Here is a 12,717-nt window from a genome sequence, read left to right as displayed (position 1 = left end):
TCCAGATCAAAAACAATAAAATCTTGCCACCGCGGAGAAAACGCTCAATTATCAAGCGTTTATGTTAAGACATTTTATAATAATATTACGAGTGAGAATCGAATAAAGTACATCTAAACTGAATTTGGCCCAATAGGAGAGCGTAAAAAACAATGATCCCTTCTCTGAAGGCCAAAATCCACGTCAAAAGCAATTTTATCGTGCCGTCGCCGTCGCAGTGGGAACGTCCACTACCGAGCGTTCCCACTAAAAGGTTCTTAGCTCTTTGAGTACCTAGTAAGATATTTTAAGTGTGTTTCCATGATTATTTTTGTTATTATTATTTTATATTACATTTATAGTAAATTAGAGGGAAAGAATCAGTTATTTTCAAAGTTTTATTGCTTTGATTTATTTCATTACTTTTTTGTGCTAGTATGTTTTATTAATTTATTTTAACACTTATCTTTTATTAAATTTCGTTTATTTATTATACATATTTAATACATATTATTTGGTTTTTGTGGATTTTTTTTGTATCAATACAAAGGCTTTTAATATATTTTATAAATTATTTTTTGTAATTTATTTCGCATTCTATAATATTATATAAAAATATTATTTTTTATTTATTATTTCTTCAGTTAAATGAAATTTGTCTAATGGTAACACTTTGTTATTAGCAAAGTATAGTTTGCAAAATGCCAAATAAAATATTATTTTTAATAGCGTTGCCCTTCGAGGAAGTCTCACACTTTTGAATATGGAAAAACGTATAAAATAATTCGCGAATAATACAAATATTATTGGTTTAAGAATTGGCTAATATAATTTAAATTATTATATTTTGTTGGTTCTAAGATGTACTTACTTAAAATAATAATATTAAAATTGATTTTAAAAATAGAACAAATCTATTTTCAGAAAATAGTAGACGTTTTAATTACAATATATACAAATTTTAGGTACTGCGTGTTGTATAACGGGTTTGGTACTAGAATTATATAAAAAAATATTTTTATTATAAATTATTATTAATATTTTTTATAATTTTTATTTTTAGAAAATTAAAATGGATTTTGTAATAGAATTATATATATATTTTTTTATGCAAATTATTTTTAATATTATAATCATTTCTTAAAAAATAAATTCTTTTTAGAAAATATGTATATAATTTAAATATGTTTTATTTGATAAAATTTTTTTTGAAATATATAGGAATTTTTCAAAAATAATTTAATAATATATATTAAAGTTATAAACCGAAAATATTTTAGTGACATCTATCGTACAACAGAAATAAATTTATTTTTCATAATTTAGAAATATATATTAAAGTTATTGTACAGATGGCAGTAAACAATATGTATTTATTATTTTCTTTATTAATAATAATGGCAAAATATATTTAATACTTTATTAATTTCATTATTTACTTTCTTACTTTATTTTATAAATTACTGATCATTATTATCAATGGTTCAGTGTGTATTACATTTTGTTTAAAATGGGAAAAGAACGGAGTAGTATAAAAATTCATTGTTGTATTTTTTAAAGAAATCTTTAATCTCTGGTTTTAAATCTCATCTATATATTCCGCTTATCGCCTATAGAACATATATTTTTTACCAACTACTTAATTAAAATTTTGCCTAAATACATAAATTGCACTTTTCTGAAGTTTTCTCTAATTATTTTTTTTGTTAATTTTATACAATATATAAAAAAGAAAACATATACATTTGTATTCACTCGCCTATAAACTATACATTAAAAATATATGTATGTATTAAGTGAAAATTAAATATAATATTTTTTTATTTCAAAATATCGTCACGATTTTTTTTATCGATTTTGGTACAATAATTATTTTTTATTATATAATATTTACAATAGACACGTATGAGACAGACAGCGTTAAGAAATACAATGATATAATTAATCGAATACTTTTTAACAGTCTACTTGGACAAGTTCAGTGAATGAGAACGAGTTGAGTTCATATTGAAAAACTATACACAAACTTATAAATTCATTCACTGAACTATGTGGGTAAGTCATGGCAGGCACAAGTCATAAATCTAATTTAAATTTTCTTACATAATCGTATGTAAAGCTAATGACTAATTCAACTTTATAAGCAAAGGGACTCAAATGGCACTTTTTACAGTCACATCCAAACATAATTTATAGTTCACTAACGTTATACAAAATAGCTATTTATTATATTTTATATAATTTTTGAGTATACAATATATTTTGTACATGTGTTTATTTTAATTGTCAAATGATTGAAACGTTTATATACTGAGTCGTAGTATAATTTGGCAATTGATCACTTTTTTGGGATATAGGATGTATTCGTTCGTATGCTACAAAAAAACTGAATTTCGTATACATTTTCGAACTTGTCTTCATAACAAAAATATAGAGAATTCGCTCTGTAGTTTCAGATTTAAGTGATGAATGTAGGATATTTTACATTCCGAAATCGTGTGCCATCATCGGTGAATTTGAAAGATCATCTTTCATGTCATATCGACTAATGTCCATACCGGAAGTTCTGCTATCCAAATTGACTTGTATCGCTATCCTCCTTTCTCCGCTGGGACTCCCATCGCAATCCATATCTAAGTTCTCCGCAGCCTTGTTTGATATTTTGCTTATGGTTAGCCTCTCTTCTATGTCGTTGTTGTCACCGTGCTGGGAGTGATCCGTCAAAGGAGACGGGGAAAACTTTGCCTTCTTGGTCATGTCCAAGATGGCCGGTTTGACAGCCGGTGCCTTGGCGGCGCTGGGGGAGATGGGAGTTTTGGGGAGTTTGGGTGAATTGGACGAGACGCTGCCCTCGGAAGGCTTCTTGGTTAGCATGTCGACTATGAGAAGGTCGGGGGTTGACGAGTTGGACGGTCGACGGGTTGCTTTGACAGGGTTTTCTGGTTTCTCGTCGCCTTTGTGAGTCGTCTTGTGCTCTGCAGCTTCGGCGTTGGATATATTGTCTTGTTTCTTCCATTTTGTGCGCCGATTTTGAAACCATATCTTCACCTGAAATGACAGAAAAAACAATATTAAATATATTTTATTCGAGTTATTAGAACCGAATTCATATTTTAGCTTAAGATGATTATTATCTAAAACACATATTACAATAATATTATTCATCTGCAATTTTATGTTATATGTTTTATATGAATAGAAGACTTGTACGTATACAGATTTAGTCTCCACTCTTTTAATATTTACGAAAGGGGTAATATCCAAATTAATACCGATGTGTGTCACACGGGCGAAAAATAACATAATTTCAATGGCATGGCGCGATAGGAGATGAATCATCAATATCAAGTTCAACGAATCATACAAATATCTGAATTCTGGTTCCAAAAAAAGAACACCGCCAGAAGAGTGATTTTTAAATATATAAAACTTAATTATAAAATACAGATAAATATGTACCTTAATATAAGAAAAGATGTAGCATAAATTAAGCATAAGTTTTTGTTTTATAACCATTTTCTAGTTAACAACAGAAAATTACAAAGATAGAACAAGAATAATATCGAAGACTAATAGTAATACAAAAAACCTCTGAATTTTATTTATGAAGCTCAAGACTATAACTATTTACGATTATCTAGTGACCTCGAGTACTCATTTTTTTAATTTATACTTCTAAAGAAAGATATTCTTAGGCATTTCATGTTTATATTTAAATATAAGTTTGCTCTTGTCGTAGTCATGGATTCTTAAAATTTGTGATTCTTTAAATTTAATAAAAATTCTAAAACGATCTAGTTTTTCAACTTTCATTAGGTTAATTTGCTTTTTATATTTGATGGTTTGGGTTTAAACAGCAAATAGACGTTTAGCAACCTCCAATATGAGTTCAATAGACATTTAAGAGCAGCATATATTTTTACTAATTCAGTTAAATTATATTTTCGCTAGTAAAAATATGTATCTACCGTTATGGTATCACTGAAACGCTAGTGAAAATATTACTTCACTGATTAAACACATTCACTGTAACATATACATTAATTTGTTTATTTATATTTGAAGACGATTCTTCAGAAAGAGTACATAAATATAATTCAACCTTACATCATTTTTAATTGTCAATCGAAATTAGTATAGAAATAAAATTTGGTTAAATTATATTTTTGCTAGAATTTTTCTTGAAAATGGAAAAAATAAGTTAATGATAGTTTTAGTCAGATAATAATATTTTTATATTTTTAATCACAAAGTCAATAGTGCATAATATTCTCATAAATGAATCCAAATAAGTTGAACTGTAAAATTTTATGGCAGGAATGTTTTTGTTGAAAGTGGAATAAGTTCATTCGTAATATTCATAATTGATGAGCTTACTGCCTTACATACCTCCTATTCACCATAATTATTTTACTATGCAAAGTGTAAAGGAGAAATAATATTGAAATATTAATAAGTTAGTTATTATTAGTTATCGTAGGAAGTTATTTACTATTCATACAAATTTATTTATTAATTCATTTTAATATAACTTCATTTAATGCTTAATGAAATCGATTATTTGTTTAGTTATATGTCTTATACATAATAATTATTTTTACATCTAAAAATAAATTTTAGAAAAGGACTTCAATTAAAATATAAAATTAAATTTGCTACTTTGAAAGTAGTATAAGTCCATTTACAATTAAAAATCGTTTATTTTCATAAACATTTTTAGTAATAATTATTGCATAGTTTATACTTTTCAAACCGTCAATATTCTTAAGTTGATTCACCCGTAAATTATTAGATATCTCAATATATTAATAAATGGACTTATACCATTTTCAAAAACTACGGCTTATATGGATATATATCAATGAAAATGTATTCAGATATGATTTCACTGAATCACCAGAGAATTTATATTTATACTAGTGAAAATATAACTTATAAACGTTTTGTATAAAACAAATATTCAAACACGTTGAAAATAAAATAATCCTAACCATTTTTATAACACATATTCAAATAAAGTTCATGGTGTTTTGGCTCTGAAACATTTTTTTGCGACAATACTATATATTATGTTTTTTTCAATATTTATAAATGTTTTTAATAAAAAATACTTTTTTATTATTGATAAAAACATATAATACAAAGTAAACATTTAGTTCATGAGTTCATAAGATGACTTATGGTTTTTACACCATATTTTTTGGATTATTAAAGTGATTTGATACAAACATTGTATAGTCTTTAAAAAAAAACACGTTTTTGGCATTGAAGCAATATATTTAACATTTTTCAATGACTAGCTTAGTCGATTTAATCTATAAATTTATAGATAAATCAAGTTTGTCTAAGTCAGATATTCAAAACAACACTAAAAATAAATGTTTAAATCACACATATGCAATATTTAAAAATTTATCATTAAAATATACATAAAATGTCTGTTTATGACAAGCACTATAAAAAAACAGACAAATTTATAATTAATTTGTTTTATTAACATATTTTAAGTCTCAAATGATTAATTACGAAGCGTTATATAAATATGGATAATCTACATATTGTATATAAATAATATAGTGAGTAGGATGGTATTTAAATTAGTTTATAATAAAACGGATTTAGGTCGTCAAATATTAAAAGGAATAGACTTTCTAAAATTTGATTTTCAGAATTGGCGTATGACATGAGTTACTGTATTATTTTCATGAATAAGACAGTGCGATGCACGGTCGTATATACGTGTCTTAATTGAAAATCAATAATCAAGGAAACATGTCTCGATGTAGCACAAGGGTGGTTTACCGGACAATCACGGAAGGGTGTATAATTCAAAGTAATCGCTAATGGCCACATAAAACTATTTGGACCGACCCCAAGATATAACAATATTGTGCCAGCGTAACAATATGCTAAACCCTAAGTTTAGGGTAACGATTAAAATAATTTCAAACGTCAAATTTTTCATTACATTACTCGTGTGGTAGAATTAATTTAATTACACAATGCAAACCATGTCACTGAAGCAAACATATCCTTAATCCCAACAAGGCTATATAAGAGTTTATCCAGCAGAATAGTCGAGCGACCAGGTGTGTTTGGAAATGTTTTATTTTTTTTACCCTAGTCAGGTGGTGGCAAGCGGTGCTTTATTGGTCATTTAAGTCGAACGGACAGCGCCGTGAATAAAACATGAAAAGGCTATTAAGCCACCACACATCGATACGTGTTAAAACTCGGTGGTGTGGTTATTTTTGATAGCCTAAACCAGTGGTTTTCGAGCGTACGCAGGGATAAGTCGGAAAGCTTTCTATCGGGCTAATAGTTATTTATAAATCGTTTCTTATTGATGTACTTTGTACGCACATACATACGTAGTTCTTACCCCATATGTTATATAAAGACGCGTGGGTGAAAATTGCTTTAGGTATCATCCAAAGGAGTTTTTCCATGACAATATTTATATTATTGTACACACTTTCACGCGAATCACGAATCGGAAATCCTTTAACTGAATAGATTAATTTTATTGAATTTATAAATAATAGCATAAACTATACTTTATGTCAATATTTATTTTAAATATACTTGATAAAAGCCTAAGGATGAGAATCAAATTATATGTGTATTGGGCAATCTTCTGAGCTCAGAAATATGTTACATACATAAAATCATTAAGTAAAAGGATCCGATTCAAATTCGTGTATACATATATCTAATCAATTTTGGCGTTAAATAGCAAAAATAAGACGTAGGTAAAAAGGACTTTTTAATAATAATAACTGTCAAAACGTAATTTATATTTAATTATCACAAAATAAAAAAGATGTTTATCTCAAATAAACGCTAACATACCGTAATTAATTAATAACCATAAATGAAAGCTCATCATAATCTGTTGTAAATATTTTTATGATTTATGTTTCTCTATTTAGATTTTTAGACAATATTAATTATGCAACCAGTATCGATGAATTCGTATTGGTTTTATCGTTATTATTGTTTTACGTATTACATTTTATTTATGTGTATTAAAGGTTAAAGAGTCCTGTGTCTGTTTGACGTTTTTTAATAATCCTTCAAGCTGCGCCTTTGTGTATATATTATGTCAACATACACATGCTAAAATAAATTTACGTTACAATTTTAGCAGCATTTTGAAACGAAAATTTTACTGCATTAAAATTTAATATAATATTTCTTCAAATAGCAACTCGAAACTATACATGCATCCCTCAATTTACAGGAAATATTGTGTAGATCGAGGCATAAAACTAAATTTGTAATAAAACGATTGAACAGTATTCGCGTGTAAAGAAAGCGAGCAAAATCTTCAGCGACACGCGTGCTTTTCAAACATTAACTTAGGACCCACTGAATGGGCAGTAAGAGAGGTTCAAGATGTAGGTGAAGTGCAAGAAGTGAGAGTAACGGCATTAACCCATGCGTTTGTACATCACCGCGCTACACGCATGGAACCAAAATATGTTTGATTTGAAGTATTATAAAAAATATGTTTTTTTCTTCTTGATATTCATTTTACGGGAATTTATGGAGAAAAGTGCATAATGATGCTCTTTTATTTCTCGAAAAATTTAAAAAATAAATGTTTTAATTTTTGTAAAAATTAAATTTATACAAATATTTTTTTAAGTTTTAACAAATTACGGTCCGTTATTTTCATGGAATTTTAAATGTTTATATAATATTTTAATAAAATGTAACATTTTTTATGCTATAAAAATAACTATAAATACATTACCATATCTTAATACAAGTTCAAATCGCTGTTTAGCTCTATTAACCATATATTTAAACCTTTGAAAGTGTGTTAATACACTAAATTCACAGCTGTATTCAAAGCAGGTAGTACGAAAAGCGACACGGATTTGTGAATTACATTCTGTAAACATTATTTGACAACATAAGTTTTATGACCAACTCTAGGAATTGCATTTCTGATTAACAAAAAATAAGTTAGCAAGAATCAATGACTTAAGTATGAATATATTGTAAGTCTTTGTTTAGGGTTTATTCGCTGGTTTAATGAAACAATACTCAATGTTTTCATGTAAATGCTATTTATTTTTATATCATAAAAAGAAAAGTGACCGTTAATTAAACATGCATTAAATATATTTCAAAGTCAGAATTTTAAATTAATAATGTAATAATTATTTAATATATTATCATTTTATAAGAATGATATAATAATGTTTACAGAATGTAATTCAAAAATCCGTGTCTCTTTTCGTACTACCTGCTTTGAATACAGCTGTGAATTTAGTGTATTAACACACTTTCAAAGGTTACTAGAGTTTGTAAAAATATAGTACGAACTATAAGTTTGTTTATATTATATTTTAGTTGTGAACTATAATATAATTTACATTTATAAAGAATGATTTAAATTGTTGTAATAAATATGTCTATAGATACTGTCTTACGTGAAATTTTATTATCACAGATAGGGTATCATCTTATCTTACCCCACAAACTCAAAGGGATCTGTTTGGTCTTGCGTTGAAACTGCAGCATTGAAGGCTTTCATTATCATGCATGAAAGTCTGGTTAAATTTTCAGGGATTCCCAATTGTATCATACATTTAATCAGCTTGTTCCTGTCGACTATGTCAGAGGTTTATCTTAAATCAATATAATATTGTATATTATATTGTAATAATAATACAATATTTTTTTTAAATAACTGTCTAATCATATGAACTGAATCCGTATGACCAATCATATAAATACAAACATATGTTCCAAAGATAATTTAGTACCAATCGCAAAAAAAGAAATAAAAAATATTCTTAGTTTTGGTGATACCCACTTGTAGTTTTAAAGATACTTTTCACACGCTATTGTATTCACCTTGTTCAGTATCATTCTTCATTCATCCACACATCGTCAATTCTACAATATATTTTTTTCTGAGGGAGACGCATTGTTCATAATCACGAGTGAGATTGGAAAAGGCAATTTCTAAAGCGATGTTGGTCTAACTGCACATTTATTTATTCTCCGAACCAAAGTTGCGTTCGTTACCCCCCCGCAAACGTAACAAATGCAAACTTTCCACCCAAAAATTTCAACTCGACAAACATGTAAGCCAAAAAATTGCTTTTGCTACGCAGCTCAGCATGCTCACTGTATACATAGGTAGCGTTCTGAAAAGCGCAGCTCGTTTCATTAGCGTCGGTCGCCGTACAAGTTACAAGTGAGTTGGAAGTGCGGGGGTTGCACAGAACAGCAGTGCCGTGTTTTTATTTAACACATTCTCCTTTGAAATTAAATACACGGGAATGTTAATTAATTGGAAGAGCCGGCTTGTAGCCGTTTGGCGCGTCCCCGCCGGCCATTCGCCGATTAAAAATATCCGACCAATGGCGAGATCATTGGGCGGGGGACTTGCCCACTGGACAAGCCCACGGTGACTCAAAAAGAAAGCTGAGCCAAAAATCTAGTAGGCCAGAACAACAGTATGGATTAAGTAGTTGGAGTGAGCACAGCGGAGTCGAAATTCATCAGTATCTACTAAAGATTCGCTACCGAAATTTTTCGATTGAAATTTTTTAAGATCTCAGAAAAATATAGTTATAAATAACAAAAGATACTCTTACAAAGTCTCAGGCAAATTAAAATTTATAATTAATATTTTAATGTTTAAAAAGGAAGCAGATGCTTATATAGCTATTATATAAAACATTTTAAAAGTTCTTAATTCACAGAATATGCTATGAATAATTCAATGTTGTAAGTATACGATACAATTTAATTTATTATAAAACTAGGTTAAAACTGTTTTTCGGAAGAAATGAAACAATATGTTTTATTGTTTTATTTTATCCGGAAAATAATAATATTAAAAAGGGTTAAGAGTAAATAATCTCGATATGGAATACTAATGAATTGTATTTACTTCCATTCATTAGTTTGCTCAACTAGCTAATTATAAATACAATTGATTTGAATTGTAGCTTTACCAACAAAAACAGTTGATTCATCATGTCAATGCACCGTCTCACTTGCAGCATTTTTTGCATTTATTTTTACCGTATGCTTCTCATTATTTAGATCTAGTCACTGTGACTTATTTTTGTTGCATAATGTAAAAGACAATAGCGAGAAATAAAACTGCACCGTCAAACGAAATCTTTCTAACATAATTTATTTGAAACATTGCCTATGGCTAGTAATAATATCTTCAAGGGTTTTACATGACTTCTAAATATATTGTTAAAAAAATTATGTTTAAAAATTTACCAAATGGTTGATCTGTAAAATTAAAGTCAATTAAAGTTAAAAAATAAAAATCTCATCATAAGATCGGGTGGATGACGTAATCAAATGTCATTCAAGACAGGATGGCGCGGTTGCACGTCATAATGGAAACGGGCGTGTCTTACTGATGAGGTGTTCTCAGGCCAAAGAACGATTTATGGGACCAATTGACCGGTTTAGTGTGTGGTTTGAGTTATCGATTGATAAGGTCGATATTTCAAGACTGTACTTCAACAAGTAATCAAATAAATAAACTTGTAGCATAAAATTAACGACAATGGTATAACATAATTGCACGAAGTGAATTAGGTTTTAATAATTTGTTTAAAAAAATCGTGCTAATTACTTATATATTATTTATTGAAATCAATCAATCGTTTTATATAAAGCGCATACTCAAATGTCATTCGTCATTCATCGGCTTATCTGATATTACATGATTCAATTGTATGACTCTCACAGTATCCGGTTGCGCAATTATTAAAATGCGCTCTCAAGATAAATGGCAGCGTTCGCATTAATGGCAACAATGCACGTTGAACTGTTTGACTGCACATTAGATCGGGAAATAGTGATGGGGACTTAAGCTGTTATAAAACAGATAGCAAGTCTTTGGTGTGAGTCGGCCTTTATGCTTCGGCTTGTTGTGTGACAATGCGCGATACCATCTTAAACTGTTCCCGTGCTTAATCATCATAAAACATGTACAAGACGTTCTGAAAGTGTTTTACGAGCAATATAATCAACTTCCTAGACATATACTATATGCATGCTTATATAAATAATATGTGGTTTATAATAAAATTATCAGAATAACCATCAAGCATTGCGAATTTTTTTTTGATCTTAGATTAATGCATAAAAATTAGAGCTATCTGTATTTTATTATTTCAATCAATTCCCAAAAAAAATCGTTTAGAATAGTTTCCATAAAATATCAGAGTTTAAAAGGAGAACTATAATTTCATAAGTTGTTTTATTTATTACTCACCCTATAAAAGATTGTTAAGTTGGGCGCGCACGATCGATGGAAATGCTCGTGTCAATATTGCCAGTTATTAATGTATATTTAATATGATAGAAAGTCGTGATGCGTGGCACTGTGAACGATTTATTCATATATAGGCCGTCCATAATGTCCATAATGCTATAATGGCCATAATGGACTTCGAATAGTCATAAGGTCATTACGGTATCGTTTTTTTCACAACTTACTACTACTAATAAAAAGTTTAAATTTAACTATAAATTTACAGCAATTTGTAATTAAATTGTCGTGTATATTTATAGTCGCTTGTTAGGTATCTAGAATCGATCATATATCAGAAAATACATATTACCAGGAATCGGCATTATTGTAGACACGATTGATTCTAGGAAATTGCGACGCCTTCATGGTACGCTTAGACTATAATTTTCGACTTGAATGGAAATGTCTTCAATATTCTATTAGATGGCTTCTAAGATTAGTTAGAGCGTTGAGCTAATTTAAATGTATACATATACATAGTTAATTATAGCAACAAAAGTTTTTTAGATCGACGCAATTGATAATCAATTATATTATATAATTAGGTAATCCAATATAAAAATACATAAAAAAAAGAAAATACTAGAAATAATGCAAATTGCAATTTACTGATTATATTAGAGTAAGATTTTAAAAATAGTTTAATTTAATATAATTTTTAATATGAATAATATATATATATATTTTACAAATGGATTATCAGTTACAATAAAAAAATGCTCTACATTTGACGGCAGGTAGTACCATACTGTAGCTTTAATTTAGCTGCTTTTTATTTAAATGGTGTTACAAAAACTGCAAATCTGTTTTTAAGTGCTAATAAATAATAGATAAAATACAATTAGTATTTATTGGTTACAAACATAGAAGGTGAATAAGTGTGTTAAAGAAAGATGCAGTGCATTTATTTTATATACATTTTTGTAATGAAAATAAAAATATTTCGCAATATGTTTTTGATCCAAAATGTGTTGTCATTGTAGTAACAACATGTAATACTAGTTATTGTAATTTTATTTTTGTTAACATTTTGTTAATGGTTTTAATATATTTTTAGCAGTAGCGCGTGACGTGTAACTGTTTCACAAAATTATTTTTTTGACGTGTATATTTTTTGGTATGACGATATTATTAAAAGATACAAGTTTAATTGCTATCATACATTAGTTATATGAAATATACAATAAAAAATAAAACTGCATTTGCTTATGAAAAAAGTAGTACGTTTTCTAAGGCGTATTGCCTACTAATAAAATAATGACAAAAAATGACTTTGTAATTGCTGAAATTACAAAGTAAATATTGTGCAGCTGTGGACTTGATCAATGGCTGGTATTATTTTTTGTACTATTTTTGGCAACGAGTATTTAAAATTAAATTATGTAATAATATAAAGTTCAGTACACTTAATGATATTTTAATTTTAA

At 28.1% G+C, this 12,717-nt stretch overlaps 1 protein-coding gene across 1 annotated transcript in view; it reads right to left on the bottom strand.

The window, feature by feature from the left end:
• Window positions 1-1,524: 1,524 nt before the first annotated feature.
• Window positions 1,525-12,717, bottom strand: part of NK7.1 (homeobox protein NK7.1) — a 166,778-nt gene continuing 155,585 nt past the window's right edge. Inside the window, exon 4 of the mRNA XM_088183219.1 lies at window positions 1,525-3,027. Coding sequence (XP_088039345.1) covers window positions 2,461-3,027 — 567 coding nt within the window. The 3' untranslated portion in view covers window positions 1,525-2,460. The remainder of the gene's footprint in view (window positions 3,028-12,717) is intronic.

Source organism: Plectrocnemia conspersa, unplaced genomic scaffold (genome assembly GCF_051122295.1).
Source record: "Plectrocnemia conspersa isolate PC_06_02 unplaced genomic scaffold, ASM5112229v1 ptg000003l, whole genome shotgun sequence".
Taxonomy (NCBI): domain Eukaryota; kingdom Metazoa; phylum Arthropoda; class Insecta; order Trichoptera; family Polycentropodidae; genus Plectrocnemia; species Plectrocnemia conspersa.
Note: the sequence above shows the minus strand (reverse complement) of the source record. Positions and strands in the feature narration are given on the sequence as shown.